Genomic DNA, 21,716 nt, shown 5'->3' with positions numbered 1-21,716 from the left:
TGGGCCTTTAAACCGAGGTACTGTCTCCCTCTCTGGTGGAAGTAAAAGGTCTCATGGTACTCTTTGTAGGAAGAGCAGGGGAGGTCTGGCCAAAATAAATCCCTCGACCAACATCACTAAAAAAAAACAGATATCTGCTCATTATCTTATTGCTGTTTGTGGGAGCTTGCTATGCACAAATTGGCTGCCGCATTTCCTACATTACAACAATGACTACACTCCAAAATTGGCTGTAAAGCGCTTTGGGACACCCGGAGGTGGTGAAAGGCGCTATAGAAATGCAGCTCTTTTCTTTCTTTACCAGTTGCTCTACTGACATATTGAGAAGCTTGGGACATCCACCCTGAATATTCCAGTCCAATTGAACTATCAAGCACATGGCTCCACTCCACTTCAGCTCCCATTGCTGCATTGTCAAACTGGCTGTGTAGTTAGTCTGACTTCAGCATCCATCAGTGTTCCCTCGGCCGCTACCTGTCAGATTGTAATGCTCAATACAAATGTGACTTGCTGGCTCAAGAATCAAGGCAGCTCCAGGGCTTCAGCTCCGAACCAAAATCCCCTCCGAGATCCTGGAGACACTTCTGTGAGGCATAACTCAAGGAAAGGTTTATTCACTGTGACCCACTCACTTTGCGCTGATGCACCATCATCTATTGGCAGCTCTGCAGCTTCTGTCCACAGTTTGTGATCTCCATTTCTCATTCTAATCAGGTTTCATTAAAATGCACATTATATATTAAAGCAATAATGAAGGAAAGCATTTCTGAAGCACCACTGCCAAATGACCTAATCGCTGGCATTGCTTTGAGCACGCGGCACTTGCCAACTTAAAAAAAACATTTCAACTCAAATTGCTTTCTTTTCCCTAATAAATAATGACCAGCAATGCGGGCTTCCTGCCATCGTGATTCAGTGTCATGCTGTGTAGCCTTCGAGTGAACCTTGTTTATAACCACAGGGTCTCTCTGTTCTACCTCATACTGAAGTTACATTTCATTTTTGGTACCTTATCAAGGGCAAGCTCATAAAGGGAGACAGATGACTCAACCCATTCCACAGAACTGTTTACTTTCAGCCTCTCAGACACAAAGGAAACAGAGACTTTTTTAAAGCAGTATGCACTGCAGCATAAGGCCCAGAAATATATTCAATCTTTACACTTCACCTCTGGATTAAGGTCACTCAAACATATCTTTTTCTCTTATAAGATTCTGAGGGAGATTGACAGGGTAGATGCTGAGAGGTTGTTTCCCCCTGGCTGGAGAGCCGAGAACAAGGGGGCATCGTCTCAGAATAAGGGGTCGGCCATTTAAGACCGAGATGAGGAGGAATTTCTTCACTCAGAGGGTTGTGAATCTTTGGAATTCTCTGCCCCAGAGGGTTGTGGATGCTCAGTCTGTAAAGTCCTGTCCCCTCAGTACAGATTCACACGAGGCATGTAGTGAAGTCAAGGTCACTCTGGACCTGCACCTTTATTTCACAGCTCTCGAATGCTGCACTTTCCTGAGACCTGTCCTTATATACCTGTCTCTTGCAAGTGCACCCCTGGTGGTAAGGTATGCTGGTGGTTACAGGTCATATCTTATTACAGTCATGTATAGCATGTTAGGATATAGTTATATATAATAATGTAAGATACATGACATCACCCTCCCCCAAGGTCTTATTGTCTTTATAGGTTCAGTCTCCCAGGTGGTCTACACTCTCGCGTGAAGCGTCTGAGTTGTGGTTCAGTTGTTTGCCTTGGTGTCTGTTTTTCTTTGGGTGTGGTTGCTGGTATCTCGCCTGGGCTGTCTGTTTTGATTGGTGTGATTGTTGTTGACTCGCCTGGGCTGTCTGTTGGGATTGCCCTTTCCTCAGGTTGTTCCCTCAGTCTGTCTGTCCACCAGGTGTGGTGCGAGTTCCACATTGTAGTCTGCCTTTGGTTCCGCAGTGTTGTTGGTAAATCTGCTTTTGACTTAGTCTACATGCCTCCGGCAGGTTTTGCCATTGTCCATTTGTACTACCAGTATCCTGTTTCCTTCCTTGCTCGTTACTGTCCCTGCAAGCCATTTGGGACCCCTGCCATAGTTTAGTACATACACTTTGTCCCCTATCTCATTCCATCTTCCCCTCGAATTTCTGTCATGGTACTCAGTCAGCTTACGGTACTTTGCCTCAATGATTTCGTGGATGTCTGAGAGGATTAATGAGAGCCTTGTTTTTAAAGTCCTTTTCATCAACAGTTGTGCGGGGGGGATCCCAGTCAGTGAGTGCGGACGAGATCTGTATGCCAGCAGCAGTCGCGACAGGCGACCCTGCAGCATGGGACCTTTGATTTTAATGATTTGCACTTCTCTCTCCACCTGGCCGTTGGAGGACAGCTTGAACGGTGCCGTCTTGACGTGATTTATGCCGTGGTCAATTATAAAGTCTTGGAATTCTGCACTGGTGAAGCACGGACCATTGTCACTGACCAATATGTCAGGGATTCCGTGCGTTGCAAACATGGTTGCGAGGCTCTCCACAGTGGTGGAGGTTGTGCTCGAGTTTAAAATGGTGCATTCGATCCACTTTGAAAATGCATCCACAACTACAAGGAACATTTTGCCAATGAATGGGCCCGCATAGTCTACATGCACCTGCGACCATGGTTTGGTAGGCCAGGGGCTCAGTGGAGCCTCCCTGGGGGCATTGCTGAGTTGGGCACAAATGGTGCACCTTCGGACGCAGAGCCCCAAGTCCACGCCAATATCAGGCCACCAGACGTGGGATCATGAGAACGATCCCCGGGTGCTCGCGGTGGAGCTCTCGGACAAATGCCTCTCTGCCTCGCAGAGGCTGACTACTCGGCTGCCCAACATCAGGCAGTCTGCTTGTAGTGATAGCTCATGCATGCGCCTGTGAAAGGGTTTTAATTCCTCGGGGCAGGCATCGCGAGTCTCTGCCCAGTCACCGGTTAGGACACATCTTTTTACTAAGGATAACGTGGGGTCGCTGGCCGTCCAGGCTCTGATTTGGCGAGCCGTCATGGGCGAACCTGTGGACTCAAAGGCATTGATTGCCATGACTATCTCACAGTCCTGTTCGTCAGACCCTTCCGTGGTTGCCAGGGGTAGCCTGCTGAGCGCATCGGCACAGTTGTCTGTGCCTGGTCTGTGCCTTATGGTATAGTCGTAGGATGCCAGCATGAGTGCCCACTGTTGAATTCGCGCCGAGGCGTTGGCGTTTATTATCTTGCTCTCGGATAGGAGGGACGTGAGGGGCTTGTGGTCGGTTTCTAACGCGAACTTGGCCCCGAAAAGGTATTGGTGCATCTTTTTGACACCATACACGCACGCGAGCACCTCCTTCTCTACCATTCCGTACCCGCGCTCCGCCCGCGAAAGTGACCTGGAGGCATAAGCTATGGGTTGTAATTTGCCCGCACTATTGACATGTTGCAAAACGCACCCGACCCCATATGCTGACGCATCGCATGTGAGAACTAGCTTTTTACCTGGGTCAAAGAAAGTCAAAACACTGTTGGAACACAGAAGATTGCGTGCCTTATTGAAGGCGCGTTCCTGGGCGTCCCCTCAAAACCAATCGCACCCCTTCCTGAGTAGCACGTGGAGAGGCTCTAGCAGCATGCTTAAGTTCTGCATAAAGTTCCCAAAGTAATTGAGTAGCCCGAGAAAGGTGCGCAGTTCTGAGATATTCCGGGGCCTGGGTGCCAGGCGAATTGCTTCTGTTTTGGACTCTGTTGGGCGGATTCCATGAGCGGCAATCCTTCTGCCCAAAAATTCAACCTCGGGTGCGAGAAACAGGCACTTGGATTTCTTGACTCGTAGGCCTACCCGATCCAACCGCTTTAGTACTTCCTCCAAATTACGGAGATGGGAGTCGGTGTCCCTGCTCGTGATAAGTATGTCGTCTTGAAATATAACCATCCCCGGGATGGACGAGCAGACTCTCCATGTTGCGCTGGAATATGGCAGCTGCCGACCTGATGCCAAATGGGCATCGATTGTTCATGAAAAGGCCTCAATGTGTGTTGATGGTGGTGAGTAGCTTGGATTCCTCGGTCAATTCTTGCATCATATACGCAGATGTGAGGTCTAATTTTGAGAAAAGTTTACCTCCAGCCAATGTGGCAAATAAGTCCCCCGCTCTGGGCAGCGGGTACTGGTCCTGTAGGAAGACTCTGTTTAGGGTAGATTTGTAGTCCCCACAGATTCGTACGGATCCATCAGGCTTCATGACTGGGACTATGGGACTTGCCCAGTCGCTAAATTCCACAGGTGATATAATTGATCGTGTTGACCCGCTGTACATTGGTGTCCCGGGTACTGTCCCCACCATCTTCTGGTCCGCTTTCCGACCCATCCGATTCGTATACCAGCCGAGCTGCCGTTTTTTTTGCACATGCGGACCAAATGCCCTGTATATTCACAATTTCTGCAAACAGCCTGCTGAAATCGACATCCCCTTGACGAGTGCCCACCCCCACACCTCCAGCACAGACCTGTTCCATTGTTCAAAGTGTTCCCATAGAATGAGCTGCGCCTGGCTGATCTCTCTTGAGCTTCTCTCAGTTTGTAGTTGATTGCTCGCATTGTGGGTTGATGAGGTGTGAACGGCTGTTCCTGAGGCCCTTGATGGCTTCTGCCTGCTGTCGAGAGCCTGTTCTCCTGGTTTTGTCTGTGTGTGGGGGTAGCAGCTTGTTTAGGGCTGTGAACTTCTTGTTCCGATATTTCGTTAGTTGTCGTACGTGCATTGTAAATCAATCTCGTTTTTTCTTCCCCTCCCAAGAATGTCTGTGCAACCAGTGCTGCTGCCTCTAAGGTCAGGTTCTTGGTCTCTATGAGCTTTCGGAATATGCCTGCGTTGCCTATTCCTTCAATGAAAAAGTCTCTCAGCATTTCTCTCCTCAGTTCATCGGAGAACTCACATAAACTAGCCAACCTCCGAAGTCGGGTATGCTCTGGCCCACACAGCGTCTGTAGTTGTAGAACCTGTGTCTGGCCATGTGTAGGCTGCTCGCTGGCTTCAGGTGGTCTCTTACCAGTGTGCTCAATTCTTCAAACGACTTGCTTGCTGGTATCTCGGGTGCCAACAGATCCTTTATTAAAGCGTATGTTTTCGAGCCATAGCTGGTCAAGAGATGGGCTCTTCTCTTGTCTGCCTTATCATCTAAGCAGTCTTTGGTTACAAAGCTTTGCTGGAGCCTTTCTATAAAGTCCTCCCAATTGTCTCCCGCATTGTACTTTTCATCTGATCCGTTGTTCGCCATTCTGTGGATTCTGTAATCCCGTAACTCGTCGCCACTGTAAAGTCCTGTCCCCTTAGTACAGATTTACACGAGACATGTAGTGAAGTCAAGGTCCCTCTGGACCTGCACCTTTATTTCACAGCTCTGGAATTCTGCACTTGCCTGAGACCTGTCCTTATATACCTGTCTCTTGCAAGTGCACCCCTGGCGGTAAGGTATGCTGGTGGTTACAGGTCATATCTTATTACAGTCATGTATGGCATGTTAGGATACAGTTATAAATAATAATGTAAGATACATGACACAGTCGTTAAGTATATTCGAGGCTGGGATCGAGAGACGTGTGGCCGACTCCTGCTCCTAATTCTTACATTCTTCTGTTCTCCGAAATAATGCACTAAACACATTATAAACACAAACAATAACTTCTCAAATATGATTTGCCAGAAGAGTGCGGTCATTGTACCAAAAAATAATTTAACCCGAAACCTTTAAAATGCAAACTATATGAATTAATACATTATAGGTGTACCCTGCCGATCAAGAGACATCAGTATTCAATCATGTACTAACAACTATATTACTTGACTTTCACAATAACACACTGTAATGGCAGGTAATATGGTGCAATAAGCTATCACACCACATCCTTCAATCTCATGTCATTCACTGGGAAGGTGCTTTCAGCAAGACTTCAGCAGCACTGCCCTCCCCTGTGACCTCACGATGAAGAGAGACCAGAGCAACAATGGCATGGGAACACCCATCACCTCCAAGTCACACACCATCCTGATTCGGACACCTCTTGCCGTTCCTTCATTGTCGCTGGGTCAGTGTCCTGGAATTCCCTACCTAACATCATCATCATCATCATAGGCAGTCGCTTGGAATCGAGGAAGACTTGCTTCCACTCTAAAAGTGAGTTCTCAGGTGACTGTACAGTCCAATATGGGAACCACAGTCTCTGTCACAGGTGGGGCAGACAGTGGTTGAAGGAAAGGGTGGGTGGGGAGTCTGGTTTGCCGCTCGCTCCTTCCGCTGCCTGCACTTGATCTCTGCATGCTCTCGGCGATGAGACTCGAGGTGCTCAGCAGCCCCCCGGATGCACTTCCTCCACTTAGGGTGGTCTTTGGTCAGGGATTCCCAGGTGTGGGTGGGGATGTTGCACTTTATCAAGGAGGCTTTGAGCGTGTCCTTGAAACACTTCCTCTGCCCACCTGGGGCTCGCTTGCCGTGACGGAATTCCGAGTAGAGCGCCGATGTGGGAGCACCACAGGAGTGGAATGGTTCAAGCAAATGGCCCACCACCAGCTCCTCAGGTCAACCAGCAATGGACAATAAATGCCACCTTGCCCATGTCACCCACATCTCAAGAACATAATAAAAAAAATGAACCAAGTATAGAAATTAACTTTATAAGTGAAATCGATTATTATAACCCCATATTACTCATTGGTGAAGTCACACTCAGGAGAGTGAGTGCTACCTTCAACTGGACTTTACTGCTCCAGAGATTGTTCATGGGAGAGTGCAAGGAGTGATTCCAGGACACACAATTCTGGGATATAAAGACTCACAGAATTGGACTTATTTTCTTTGGACAAAGAAAGGTTGAGGAAGGATATAATGCAGGCCTTTCAAATGCTGAAAAGCAAACTTATGTAGATATAGGCAGATTATTTTATTTAAATTCTGACCATTGAGCTGGAGAACACAAGTATAAAAGAGGGCCATAGATTATAAAATTCCCTCCACAAAGGCAAATACATGGAATAGTAACGCACGTGTTGATTAAATTCCTTTTTAAAACAGCTCAATGAATATTTTAGAACAAGAACAACTTGCATTGATCTAATGGCTTTAACGTAGTAGAATGTCCCAAGGCGTGTTTCAGGAGCGTCATCAGACAAAAACAACATTTGACACCGAGCCACATAAGGAGATATTAGTACAGGTGACCAAAAGCTTGGGCAAAGAGGTAGGTTTTAAGGAGTGTTTTAAATGAGGAAAGAGAGGTAGAAGGGTTTAGGGAGGGAATTCCAGAGCTTAGGGCCTTGGCAGCTGAAGGCACGACGGAGGGATGGAAATTGGGGGAGTGCAAGAGGCCAGAAATGGAGGAACGTAGAGATCTCGGGGGTTGTGAGGCTGGAGGAGGTTACAAAGATAGGGTGGGGCCATGGAGGGATTTGAACGCAAGGATGAGAATTTTAAATTTGGCGCATTGCCGGACCGGGAGCCAATGCAGGTCAGCGAGCACTGGGGTTAGGGGGGGGACGGGACTTGGTGCGAGCTAGGACACAGGCAGCAGAGATTTGGATGAGCTGAAGTTTATGGAGGGTGGAAGCTGGGAGGCCAACCAAGTTAGCATTGGAATAGTCGTCTGGAAGTAAAAAAAATGTAGGGTGAGGGTTTCAGCAGCTAATGGGTTAAGGCAGGGGTGGAGTCGGGCGATATTGCCGAGGTGGAAGTACACAGTTTTTTAATCGCATAACACTCCTGTGAAGCGCCTTGGGACGTTTCATTACATTAAAGGCACTATATAAACACAAGTTGTTGTTGTTGTTGTTTTGGTGATGGAGAGGATATGGGGTCGGAAGCTCAGGTCAGGGTCAATAGGACGCCAAGATTGTGAACTGGTTCAGCCTCAAACAGTGACCAGGAAGGTGCATGGAGTCAGTGGCTTGGGAAATGAGTTGTGGCGGGCACCAAAGACAGGAGCTTTGCAATATTTAATATTCCCAATATTTAATTGCAGTAAGTTTCTGCTCATCCAATACTGGACAACAAGCAGCGTGACAAATCGGAGGCAGTAGAGAGGTGGGGATGAGGTGGAGCTGGCCCTCGTCACAGCCCAGTAAGAATCGGATTGACGGCTATGAACATAAATATAGACACAGATGCTCAAATACTTTGTAGAATACAATGGGAATTGTGTTGCTAGAACAATCAATGTGTCATCCGTAGAATGCCAAAAGTCAGGATTAAGTATTAGTATGCAGTGTTGGATTGGTATCCTAGAGTTTCAATAGATTCTATTCAGGAATCAGGGAAACACTTCAGGAGTTTTATCATAGGGGTAGAAATTGCCCCCTGCCCAAAACGGGTGCACGCACCCCGTTTCAATAGCTTTTACCGCAGCTGTGGTTGAGGTCGCCTCTTGAGCGAAATTCCGCTCTTTGTTGTTTTTGAAAATTCAGACCCGGAAGTCGCTCTTAACGGGGGCGGTGGCTACACGAGAGGGGCGGATACACGGTGGTGGTAATATTCGAGGGGTGGAAGTTGGGGGCGGTGCGGAGTGACCGCCGCGATGACATCATCACGGCGCCGCGCCACCATGGCTCTCCCCTTCACTTAAAGGGGAGAGCCTTCGCGCTTTTAAAATTTCGGCCCACTGGGCCACCAGGGAGGGTCTTTGGCCGGGCCAGTGGCCTGGCACCCAAGAGGGGCTGCGTGCCAGGCTGCCCCGAACCCTGGGGGGGGGGGGGCATAATTGTCGGGCCAACATGGCAATCAGCTGACAAAAAAAAAAGCATGGTGCAAGCGTCAGTGCGCCCTCCCCTTTAAGGGAAGAAGCATCACCATTGCAGAAGGCCACAGTCTCACTGGACCACCAGGGAAAAACAGGTTTTGACACTGCCGGGCGGCCGAAGATTTTCAGAGGGGAATGTTGCTTAACACGGATCGGCAGCAGGGGAGCGGTGAGGAGGGGGATTAGGGCAGCGCCAGGAAACCTTGGAAGGGCAATTGGGCTATCAGCGGCCAGTCCACGAAAAGTCAGAGGCCACTCCACTCCGCAGCGTGGCCGCCAATTTGCGGTGGTAACAAAGCCTTAGTGAGAGGGGCAATTTCGGCCCCATAGAATCTTACAGCACAGAAGGAGGTCATTCAGCCCATCGTGCCTGTGCCCAGATCCTTGAAAGAGCTGTCCAATTAGTCCGACTCCCTGCTCTCTTCCCACAGCCCTGCAAATTTTCCTTTTGAAGTATATGGCCAATTCCCTTTTGAAAGTTACTATTGAATCTGCTTCCACCACCCTTTCAGGCAACGCGTTCCAGATCACAACAAACTCTCTGCGTAAAAAAATTCTCCTCACCCCCCCCCCATTGATTCTTTTACGAATTATCAGGGAAATTAATATTTATCCCTCAATCAACATCTGGCCAGTATCACATTCCTGTTTGTGGGAGCTTGCTGCGTGCAAATTGGCTGCCGCATTTCCCACATTACAACAGTGACTAGACTCCAAAAGAACTCCTTTGGCTGTAAACCATCCAGTGGTCATGAAAGGCGCTATATAAATCCAAGTCTTTCTTTTTTTTCTTCATCTTAAATCTGTGTCCTCTAGTCATCAACCCTCCTGTCATTGGAAACAGTTTATCCCGCTCTACTCTCTCAAAACCCTTCATAATTTTGAACATCTCTATTAAATCTCTCCTTAACCTTCTCTGCTGTGAGGAGAGCCATCTCAGCTTCTCTAGCCTTTCCACATGAAGTCCCTCATCTCTGGTATCATTCTCCTCTGCACCCTCTCCAAGGCCTTGACATCCTAAAGTGTGGTGCCTAAGTTTACTGGAACACCCTTGCTCTTGTACTCTATGCCTCTAGTTATAAAGCCCAGGATCTCGTAAGCTTGTTTTTAAGCAGCATAATGGACTTGTTCTTTCAGCTTGAAAAATGTGCATATGTGAACCCCCAGGTCCTTCTGTTCCTGCACCCTTTTTATAATTTTATCATTTAGTTTATATTGCTTTTACTCATTCTCCATTCCAAAAATGCACTACTTCACACTTCTCTGCATTAAATTGTATTTGCCATGTGCCTGCCCATTTTACCAGTCTTTCTATGTCCTCCTGAAATCTGTTCTATCCTCCTCACTGTTTACTGCATTTCCGAATTTTGTATCATCTGCCAACTTTGAAATTTTGACTGCTATACCCAAGTCCGGGTCATTAATATATACCAAGAAGTGTCGTGGCCCTGGGGAACACCACTGTATACTTCCCTCCAGTCTGACAAACAACCATTCACCACTTTTTGCTTTCTGTCCCTATGGGCTTTAATTTGACTATTATGTGAATTTTATCAAACGGTTTCCAAGCATCCATATACACAACATCAAAGGCTGTAAATACTCAGCAGGTCAGGCGGCTACAGTGGGGAATAAGAGTTAACGTTTCAGGTCGATGACCTTTCGTCAGTTCTGACAAAGGGTCATCGACCTGAAACATCAACTCTGTTTCTCGCTCCACTGATGGGACTCCAGGGGTTAGCATTTCACTGCCCATAGAACTGTGTAAGACATTCGGCAGGACTTTTGACTTTGGCTTTGGTGAGTATATAGTGGACAGCCGAGTCGTTAACCCACGAAGTTGAAAGTTTCGTCCATTGTTCTGGAAGCCAACTTTGGTGCCACCGATACACAGCAGCCAGCTGAAGGTTGCGACCCCTTGTGGGAGATTGTCCTAATTACAATGACCAATCAAACACTGTGCAGTCTACACCATGGTTCCCCTGTTCTAAATTAAACTTGAGGTCTGTAATGTATTTGCTTCATGGATTCTTGCTTAAGAATTCATAGCAACACATTGCTATTAAGAACCAGTTGCTTTATTAACAAAGGTTTAACAATCACGCTACGCATTACCAGTTCATCCACTAGGCTCACAACTGCATACCTCATCGTGGATGACCTAGACCCAACTGGCTGGGGTTTTATTGAGTCTTGTGAACATCATGTGACTGGCTAAGCCACTCACAATGCAACAGCTCTACAACTATTTTTAAATAACTTTACGCCAAGTTCCCCCTTTTGGTACGGGCACTTGAACCCACAAATTTCCAAATTAACTGGGAACCTTACCAAATCAAATTAAAATTCTTTTCCCGGGGGTGATTATGCACCCCAGTCCCTCTAGTGCCCACCTCTCACGGAAGGCCGCGAGCGCATAGCTCCACAGACCTGTGAGCATCCTCACAGGTGCAAACGTTACAAGGTGAAATTCGTTTCAGTTTCTTTTATTTATGCTTTGTATTAAAAGCAGAAATTTAAACCCTGCACTGCATAAAAAGGTGTCTGTCCTTAATAGACACGTGGTGGCATGAAATGGAGCCAGGAATCGCAGCTGTTTCTAAAGGTCAAAGAGAGAGCTAGGAAATTCAGTATCATCACATTCACAGCAATAAACATTTAAACAGTGAATGTTGGGAAGGGCAGGCGAGCCTGCAAAAGCAATATTTCAGGAGAAACTGAGGCGTACCCATGTCAGCAGCAGAATCTCTACTGGGCGGCAGTCCAGATCCTTCTAACAGTAACACAACCTGTGATTCAACAACTCCCTCTGTTGTAGAATTGGAGACAATCCTGGAGAGCAGCAGAGCCCAATTAAACCATGTCGATGAAGTGTGGCCTAACCTATACATTGGAGATTTGTAAGTACGCACGCACATGATGCAGAGATAGTACACTTGTAGCAAACAGCACTGGGGGCAACTCAGTACAGATTTTTTGTAAGCATAATCTTTGGAGATAAAAATAGGATTAAATTAAATTCATTTAAGTGCATTCTTATAAGCTGCTTGCAGTTTTATAATAGGAAATACATGGCGATACCTCTGTCTGTAGGATATAATGAATAGGTTAAAAAATAAATTCTAAACCTTCCATAATTCACACAGGTGTGGACTGCAGCTGGGATTAGAAACAGCTTCTGAATGCAATAACAACAATTGTATTTATATAGCGCCTTTAACATAGTGAAACGTCCCAAGGAGTATTATGAGATTAAAAATTTAACACCGAGCCACAGAAGGAGAAATTAGCGGAGGCAACCAAAAGCTTGGTCAAACAGATAGGTTTTAAGGAGCGTCTTGAAGGAGGAAAAAGAGGTAGAGAGGCGGAGAGGTTTAGGCAGAGAGTTCCAGAGCTTGGGGCCCAGGCAACAGAAGGCACGGCCACCAATGGTTGAGCGATTATAATCAGGGATGCTCAAGAGGGCAGAATTAGAGGAGCACAGACATCTCGGGGGGTTGTGGGGCCGGAGGAGATTAGCGAGATTGCAGAGATAGTTTGTCTAGTATTTGTTTTGAAATGGGTAATCTGTGGTAATGACAGGCAGAGAGATGTTTGTATTTGGTCTCTAAAGGCCGATGGTAATTGGTGGGGGAGAGTGCGAGCACATTGATCTGTTTCTTGTGAAGAGAGTGAGGCGTTTGGTATATGTTTTACACCTTGTGAAATAGCAAGGTTCTCCCAAGCAGGGCTCCATCTAGTGGCCCAGATGAGACCCATCACAGCTCTCCCAATGAGGTTCACTAAATCTAAGTACACAATGCTGGGTTGGAAACAGAGGGACAGGAGCAGGCCCCTTGAGCCTGTTGCGCCATTCAATTAGATCATGGCTGACCATGTCGGAGACGTCCTGTGGTGGGATGAGAGGACAACATCCCAGTAGCTTAATCAGAATTTCTCCATCAGTGAGTCAACCATCAATTTTCCACTGTTCAATTCTAATGACGGGACCTGCCCTTGTATCAATCCCGCCTCTGTGTACAATATCAGTTAAGGTTCAAATGGAGGCTTCTAGGGACCAACAGCAAAATTCAAAAAGTAAACGTACACATTTGTTGATAAAAATATTACATTTTTGTTCCATTTTTCACCCTCCTTATCTGGAAGTTCCACAGGCTGTGTCAATCCTCCAGTACCTTGCTAAGTCACCAATTCTTTATAAATGAGGTTAGACGATGAGCAGCTGCAGACTATTTAACTGAAGGAGGCAAAACAGCCAGTCCTGAGCTCATCTTGTGATGTATTTGCAGCCATACTCTGTACCAAGCTCTGTACCATGTAATTACATGTAACAGCCAACAGATGGGGAAAGCCTGGGAGGCACACATTACTGCACCTCGTGCTGCCTCCCTATATAAAGCAGGCTCCTCCTGCAGGTTTCACTTTTGGAGTTTACATTAAACCGAAAGGTCACAAGGTGATCAGCTCCAGCAATGGGCCACGTGTGATTTATTATAGTGATAAGCATACGTATCAACTGGCGACGAAGATGGGATACTAACACGCAGCTATGGCCACTGTTGACTACATCGAGCGATATTTCGTCGGGGAAGACAGGGATGACTTAATTGACCGGCTGGATCAATGCTTTGTTGCGAAAGATTTCGAGGGAGACGCGAATGCCAGCAAACGCAGGGCCGTCCTCCTCACGGTCTGTAGATCACGGACATACGCACTGATCAAGGCCTACTGGCCCCGAGGAAAGCCGCTGAGAAAAGTTATGAAGAACTGTGCGAGCTAGTTCGAAATCACCAAAAGCCGAAACGCAGTGCGCTCATGGCGAGGTAACGTTTCTACACCCACGGGCGCGGAGTAGGCCAAGACGTGGTAGCGTTCATCGCTGAGCTAAGGCGTCTTGCTGGGCCATGCGAATTCAGGACAGTTCTTCAAGAAATGTTAAGAGACTTCTTTGTTTTGGGAATCGGGCACGAAGGGATTTTCCGCAAATTGTTACTAGCGGAGGAAGACTTGGACTTAGCCAAAGCCGCCCTGATTGCTCAGACATACATGGCCAGAGAGGAAGAAACAAAGCCACTCTACTCACAACTTCGGAATCACCCGGGGCCAAACACAGTGAATAAGCTAAGTTCGTCGGCAGACAGGAGAAGTGCCCCCAGCTGGGCTAGTGCGACCTCTGCTCGACCTGAGATGGCTCAGTCACCCCAACAATGGACTAATGCGAAGAGATCAGTAGCTGTGAATGAAAGTCCATCAGCAAGCTGTTGGCGCTGTGGAGGGGCTCATCGCGCAAACCAGTGCGGGTTCAAACAATATGTCTGCAAGAGTTGCTCAATGACGGGGCACCTTCAACGAATGTGTAAACGTGCTGAAACTCAATACGTAGCGGAGGATAGAAGGTCAAGCGTAGATCCTGAGGATCGCGCAGAAATGTGCTCACCTTTACCAACGAGAGTCCCTCGATTATGATGAACGTTAAACTGAACGGCATACCGGTACCAATGGAACTGGAAACGGGTGCGAGCCAATCGATCATGAGCCAGAAGGCCTTCGAGAAGTTATGGACAAACAAGGCACACAGGCCCAAGCTGAGCCCAATCGACGCGAAGCTGCACACCGACACCAAAGAAATTATCCCGGTCCTCGGAAGTGCAATGGTTCAGGTGCTGTATGATGGTTCTGTGCATAAATTGCCACTATGGATTGTTCCCGGTAACGAGCCCTCGCTGCTTGGTAGCAGCTGGCAACGGAATTTTAACTGGAAATGGGATGTGCGCAGGTCTTAGACTAGTTTCCGTCACTGTTCCAGCCTGGCATCGACAATTCACCTCAGCCCAGACACGAGACCTGTTCACCACAAGGCCAGAGCGGTCCCTTACATGATGCGGGAGAAAGTAGAAGTCGAGCCAGATCGAGTGAAGTCATTATATCGCCAGTGGAATTTAATGACTGGGCCAGTCCCATTGTCCCCGTTCTTAAAAGTGATGGGACAATTAGAATCTGTGGGGATTATAAAGTAACCATAAACCGAGTATCGTAACAGGACCAGTACCCGCTACCTAAGGCGGAGGATTTGTTCGCGACCCTGTCGGGGGGAAAGCTGTTTTCGAAATTGGACCTCACCTCGGCGTACATGACCCAGGAGCTGGCAGAATCGTCCAAGAAGCTGACATGCATAAACATACACAAGGGGTTGTTCGTATACAATCGGTGCCCCTTCGGGATCCGTTCAGTGGCTGCGATCTTCCAACGAAACATGGAGAGCCTGCTGAAATCTGTCCCGGGAATTGTCGTCTTCCAAGACGACATCTTGATCACCGGACACGACACTGATGAACACCTCCATAACCTGGAAGAGGTGCTAGGCCGACTAAATCGAGTAGGTCTAAGATTGAAACAATTCAAATGCATCTTCTTGGTTCCAGAGGTGGAATTCCTGGGAAGGAGAATCGCAGCTGATGGCATCAGACCCTCAGACTCCAAGACGGAGGCGATCCAGAAGGCCTCGAGACCACAACGGAGCTACGCTCGTTCCTAGGACTACTGAACGACTTTGGTAACTTTCTGCCTGGGCTGAGCATTTTGCTTGAACCATTACATGTACTGCTCGGTAAGGGTGAAGACTGGGTCTGGGGTAAAAATTAAGAAATTGCCTTCGAGAAGGCCAGAAACTTACTGTGTTCAAACAAACTACTGGTCTGTATGATCCCTGTAGGCATCTTATTTTAGCGTGCGATGCGTCATCCTACGGGATCGGCTGTGTGCTTCAGCAAGCGAACGTGTCGGGTAAGCTCCAACCTGCAGCATATGCGTCCCACAGCCTTTCCAAGGCTGAAAGGGGGTACAGCATGGTCAAAAAAGAGGCCCTAGCTTGTGTGTATGCGGTAAAAAAGCTGACCAGTACCTATTTGGCCAGCGGTTGGAACTAGAAACTGACCACAAGCTGCTCACGTCGTTATTCTCTGAGAGCAAAGGCATTAATACCAATGCCTCAGCTCACATTCAGAGGTGGGCATTAACGCTGTCCGCTTACGACTACACGATCCGCCACAGACCAGGCACCGATAACTGCGTAGATTCGCTCAGCCGGCTCCCGCTCACCACCACCCGAAGGTAAAGCGGAACAGCCCACGGAAGTGGTCATGGCCATGGAAGCCTTTGAGGGCGAAGGGTCACCCATCACGGCACACCAGATAAGAATCTGGACCAGCCAAGACTCACTGCTGTCCCAGGTGAAAAACTGTATATTAAGTGGAAACTGGGCAACCCGTATGGAGAGATGCATGGTGATTTTAAGCTATTTTACCGGCGCAAGGACAAGTTATCCGTCCAGGCCGACTGCATTTTATGGGGAAATTGCGTAGTCCTGCCCAAGAAGGGCAGAGATTTATTTTGTCAAGGATCTCCATAGCACACACCCCGGCATCGTAATGATGAAAGCCATTGCGAGATCGCACGTGAAGTGGCCCGGCATCAACGCAGACTTAGTCGTGCGTACGCTGGTGCAACACGTGCGCGCAACTCAGCAACGCACCCAGGGAAGCCCCCCTGAGCCTGTGGACCTGGCCCTCCAAACCCTGGTCCCGTATCCACCTAGACTACGCGGGTCCCTTTCTAGGAAAAATGTTCCTGGTTGTAATTGATGTTTATTCGAAATGGATCGAATGTGTTATAATGTCGTCCAGCACATCCACCGCCACAATACAGAGCCTTTGGACAATGATCGCCACCCATGGCCTGCCCGACGACCTTGTTAGTGACAATGGACCATGTTTTACGAGTTCCAAATTTCATGAATTTATGTGCTGTAACAGCATACAGCATGTCAGGTCGGCCCCGTTCAAACCATCCACCAATGGCCAAGCTGAACGGGCAATACAGATCATAAAGCAGGGCATGTAGCAAGTGACGGAAGGCCCCTTGCAGCCCTGTCTATCGGACGAGGCCTCACTCACAAGGGTTCCAGCCGCTGAACTCCTCATGAAGAGGACCCTCAAAACAAGGTTGTCCCTCGTGCACCCGGTTTTAAGTGAGATTGTCGAAAACCGGCATCTTAAGCAATGTACATATCATGACCGCAACTCTGTAACGCGTTGTATCAATATCGATGATCTTGATTTCGTGCTGAAATTTGGTAGGGCCCCAAGTGGCTCGCAGACACTGTCGTAGCTAAAGAGGGGAGTAGGGTATTCGTGGTAAGACTCACTAATGGCCAAACTTACAGGAAGCATGTTGATCAAACCAAATTGAGGTTCACCGATGATCCAGAACTGCTGGATGACTACAGTGACATCGACTTCCAACCACAAGCAACAGAACCAGCGGTGCACCAAAAGACAGAACCCGTCGCATCGGACAGTCCGACCAGAGCCACAGCACCGCAAGTCAGCGACACTCCGGTCAGGCTGCCCACACCCAGCGCCCAACTCAGACGCTCGACCAGAGAGCGCAGACCCCCGGCCAGGCTCGACCTATAAACCTCATCTAAGACTTGGGGTGAAGTGTTGTGATGTATTTGCAGCCATACTCTGTACCAAGCTCTGTACCATGTAATTACATGTAACAGCCAACAGATGGGGAAAGACTGGGAGGCACACATTACTGCACCTCGTGCTGCCTTCCTATATAAAGCAGGCTCCTCCTGCAGGTTTCACTTTTGGAGTTTACATTAAACCGAAAGGTCACAAGGTGATCAGCTCCAGCAAATGGGCCATGTGTGATTTATTATAGTGATTAGCATACGTATCACATCTAATATTATCCAGTGGGGTTATAATCAGGAACAAGAACCTTACATAACATAACATAAGAAATGGGAGCAGGAGTCAGCCATTCGGCCCCTCAAGCCTGCTCCGCCATTCAATAAGATCATGGCTGATCTCAACTTTCCCGCTGTACTCTATTTGCTTCATGGATTCTTTGCTTAAGAATTCAGAGCAACACATTGCTATTAAGAACTAGTTGGTTTATTAACAAAGGTTTAACAATCACACTGCACATTACCAGTTCATCCACCAGGCTCACAACTGCATACCTCATCGTGGATGAGCTAGACTCAAATGACTGGGGTTTTATTGAGTCTTGTGAACATGGCGTGACTGGCTAAGCCACTCACAATGCAACAGCTCTATAAACCAGTGAGCATACTCACGGGTGCATACATTACACCCGCCCTATCCCCGTATCTCTTTAATTCCCTTAGTGCTGGACCAATTCCTCCCAATTGCAGAGTTCCTACTATCACTGGCTGAGCAATCGACTAACTCAGTCACACAAGGGATTTTCCTCATCTTTGTGGTGAGGAGCACAACTTTACAGTACTTTCTCACAAAACTGAAAACTTACATGATCATTCCATTCTCGTTACAGGCTAATAGCCCATGACAGAAAACAATTAAGGAAGATGGGGATCACTCATGTGTTAAATGCTGCACACTCCAAATGGGGCAGCAAAGGAGATCAAATCTTCTACGGCAAGAAAATAAATTACTGCGGTATAGCAGCTGACGATTCCCCAGACTTTGACCTAAGTATGTATTTCTACACTGCAGCTGAACAGATACATCAAACACTGAATACTCCAGATGGTAAGGCATGTTTTGATGTCCACTGCAGTTAGATGTGCTAAAGAGAGAGTGTTGCTGTTGATGAATCTACTTATTGTCTGGAACCATCCAATTAGTACAGAAGGGTGGGTTGCCATAGTTTGCGGCACATGACTGGTGACCTTTTCTCATATAAAGTCATAAAGTCAAGATATTAAGTGGAACAGATAGGGTAGATAGAGAGAAATTATTTCTGCTGGTTGGGGGCACATGACTATGACTAGGGGGCACAGTCCAAAATTTAGAGCCAGGCCTTTCAGGAGTGAAATTAGGAAACATTTCTACATACAAAGGGTAGTAGAAGTTTGGAACTCCCTTCTGCAAATGGCAATTGATGCTAGATCAATTGTTAATTTTAAATCGGAAATTAATAGTTTTTTGTTAACCAAAGGTATTAAGGGAAACGGGCCAAAGGCGGGTATATAGAGTTAGGGCACAGATCAGCCATGATCTCATTGAATGGTGGAACAGGCTCGAGGGATTCAACGGCCTCCTCCTGTTCCTATGCCATTGAGACTCTAAAAAGATGCAGTCATGTGGTGTGGTCCATTGGTACATCATGGACTGACACAGAGTGGCACAGAGGGTCATGTGAAGCTATTGATTTCATGGGGAAGTGTCAAACAAAGGCTAGATGCTCCCCTACAGTTAGGGAGGGAATGAGAACGAGAGGGAAAGTCACCCTAGTGAGTGTTGTGTACCTATTAATGAACAGCTACAGCACTGTTGTCAGCCATGGCTCGGTGGGTAGCACTCTTGACTCTGAGTCAGAAGGTTGTGGGTTCAAGTCCCACTTCAGGGACTTGAGCACAAAAATCTAGGCTGATACTCCAGTGCGGTGCTGAGGGAATGCTGCACTGTTGGAGGTGCTGACTTTTCGGGAGAAATATTAAACCGAGACCCCCTCTACCCTCTCAGGTGGATGTGAAAGATCCCATGACACTATTTTGAAGAAGAGCAGAGGAGTTATCCCCGGTGTCCTGGTCAATATTTATCCCTCAACCAACATCACTAAAACACATGATCTGGTCATTACCACATTGCTGTTTGTGGGAGCTTGCTGTGCACAAATTGTCTGCCTATGTTTCCTACGTTACAACAATGACTAAACTTCAAAATGTACTTCATTGGCTGTGAAGCGCTCTGGGGCGATCTGAGGTCATGAAAGGCGTTGTATAACTGTAAGTCTTTCTTTTCTGAAGATGGGAACTTGCTGGGGCATCATTGCCAACAGCCTTCTCGTGTCTCACCCAAGAGTCCGTTCTCCATATATGAACATCAGCAGGTGGATCCACTGTGAAGAGAGTTGCAGGCCAGCCTGATCCAGCCCCCACTTCATGTCAACACATGTCAAACCTGCCAGTGTGGGTGACTGGATACCAACCGAGAGCAGGAATCCCAAATGACCTTTCCCCTCCCAGTCCTGGGGCATTGTGGGTAAACTTTACCACTTTGACCGAAACCAGCTCACTCAGCACAGACCCTTGGGCCTGCCCGATCGGTGTGGCTCAAAACAATTTCTGCCTGTACACTTACCCACATAGTCATTGGGAGCCCAGTACAGATCTTTTGCATTGTTTGAAAGAAAGACTTACATTTATATAGCACCTTTCACAACCGCCAGATAACTCCCCTGCTCTTCTTAGAAATAGTGCCATGGGATCTTTTATATCCACATGAGAGGGCAGACAGGGCCTCGGTTTAACATCTTATCCGAAAGACAGCACCTCCCACTCAGAGGCGAGTGTGCTGCCCACTGAGCCACAGCTGACATGGTTTGGACTTAGAATGTATCATTTATGTGATTGAAGAATCCAAACACTTAGCAATCATCTCTGTTCTCTTGCAGCGAAGTTACTGGTGCATTGTATTCTTGGAATGAGCAGATCCGCCTCCCTGGTCCTGGCCTATCTTATGATTTATCACAACCGCTCTCTGCTCAGTGCCGTCGACAGGCTCATTTTATACAGGCCCATTTCACCCAATCGGGGATTTCTGGAACAGTTACGCAACCTGGACATAGAGTTGAACGATAAGAAGAAACAGCAGTTGGCACAAGACCACACATAATCGCTCGGATCGCTGAGGGACAACCAATTGATGCAGCGTCATTGCCTCTTGCTCAAGGTTTTAAATGTTTCTTAACTGCAGAAGTCCAGAGGCAGTCTGATCACATTATTTATTAAAAGAGACATCCTTTCAGAGAGTTTATAGCATTGAGTTTCTGCAATGGCTTACTGCAAAAAATATCATCTGCATCCCCTTGCACTGCTAAATTGCCCGTACACACTTTAGTAGGGCCATATAGTCTCTTTAATCTATCCAGCTTTTTATTGTTGTAAATATAAATATACATTGGTCTACAATAACAGCAATCTCTTGTTTCCTATTCCCCCCTCACAGGATTCCTCTCCAAAGCATGCAACTCTGCAACCAATTGGGTAGTATTTGTAGTCTGATCCCAGGCCGATCCAATCATCATCATCATAGGCAGTCCCTCGGAATCGAGGAAGACTTGTTTCCACCCCTGAAGTGAGTTCTTTGGTGGCTGAACAGTCCAATATGAGAGCCACAGTCTCTGTCACAGTTGGGACAGATAGTCGTTGAGGGAAAGGGTGGGTGGGACAGGTTTGCCACACACTCTTTCCGCTGTCTGCGCTTGATTTCTGCATGCTCTCGGCATTGAGACTCGAGGTGCTCAGCATCCTCCCGGATGCACTTCCTCCACTTAGAGCGGTCTTAGGCCAGGGACTCCCAGGTGTCAGTGGGGATGTTGCACTTTATCAGGGAGGCTTTGAGGGTGTCCTTGTAGCGTTTCCACTGCCCACCTTTGGCTCGTTTACGGTGAAGGAGTTCCGAGTAGAGCACTTGCTTTGGGAGTCTCGTGTCTGGCATGCGGACAATGTGGCCTGCCCAGCGAAGCTGATCGAGTGTGCTCAGTGCTTCAATGCTGGGGATGTTGGCCTGGATGAGGACGCTGATGTTGGGAGGTGTTTGACAGCAGCTATTGGAGGCAACCTGTCCAGTTGTTCCCTGCTTTCTGTCGGGAGGTCTCTCCTCTGAGATTAGGAACTTAAGCCAGTTGTGGGTTTTTTTTTAAACGATCAAAATTTCAGTGCGATTTATTGTGAATGATTCAGTGTAGTGCCATCACAATATTAAAGAACATGGCAGAGTATTGCAGAACACGGAGTCAATCGTTGCACAGGTTGGGGAGCTGTTGCCCTGACTGGGACTGCGATGCCATGTTTATAGGCCAGCTTTGACCTGCCCCCTGGTGTGTAGTTCTTGCTTATCTGAGATTTGCGGTGACAGCTGGAACATTCCATGATGTTTGGCGATTTTTTTT

The 21,716-nt window shown here is 47.5% G+C and overlaps 1 protein-coding gene across 3 annotated transcripts in view; it reads left to right on the top strand.

Moving 5' to 3' along the window:
• Positions 1-20,934, top strand: part of LOC139234883 (dual specificity protein phosphatase 13A-like) — a 39,266-nt gene extending 18,332 nt beyond the window's left edge. The window contains exons 3-5 of one of the 3 annotated variants that reach the window (XM_070865714.1): positions 11,584-11,665; positions 18,132-18,349; positions 20,217-20,934. In XM_070865714.1, the coding sequence (XP_070721815.1) occupies positions 11,584-11,665; positions 18,132-18,349; positions 20,217-20,437 (521 nt within the window). In that variant the 3' untranslated portion in view covers positions 20,438-20,934. Of the gene's footprint in view, positions 1-11,583; positions 11,666-13,209; positions 15,319-18,131; positions 18,350-20,216 lie in introns of those variants that run through there. The other 2 variants (XM_070865717.1, XM_070865715.1) reach the window with 2 other exon arrangements.
• The last annotated feature ends 782 nt before the right edge of the window (positions 20,935-21,716 follow it).

Source organism: Pristiophorus japonicus, chromosome 22 (genome assembly GCF_044704955.1).
Source record: "Pristiophorus japonicus isolate sPriJap1 chromosome 22, sPriJap1.hap1, whole genome shotgun sequence".
Lineage (NCBI taxonomy): Eukaryota > Metazoa > Chordata > Chondrichthyes > Pristiophoridae > Pristiophorus > Pristiophorus japonicus.
The sequence above is the reverse complement of the archived record's forward strand: the minus strand, read 5'-3'. Positions and strand labels throughout refer to the sequence as shown.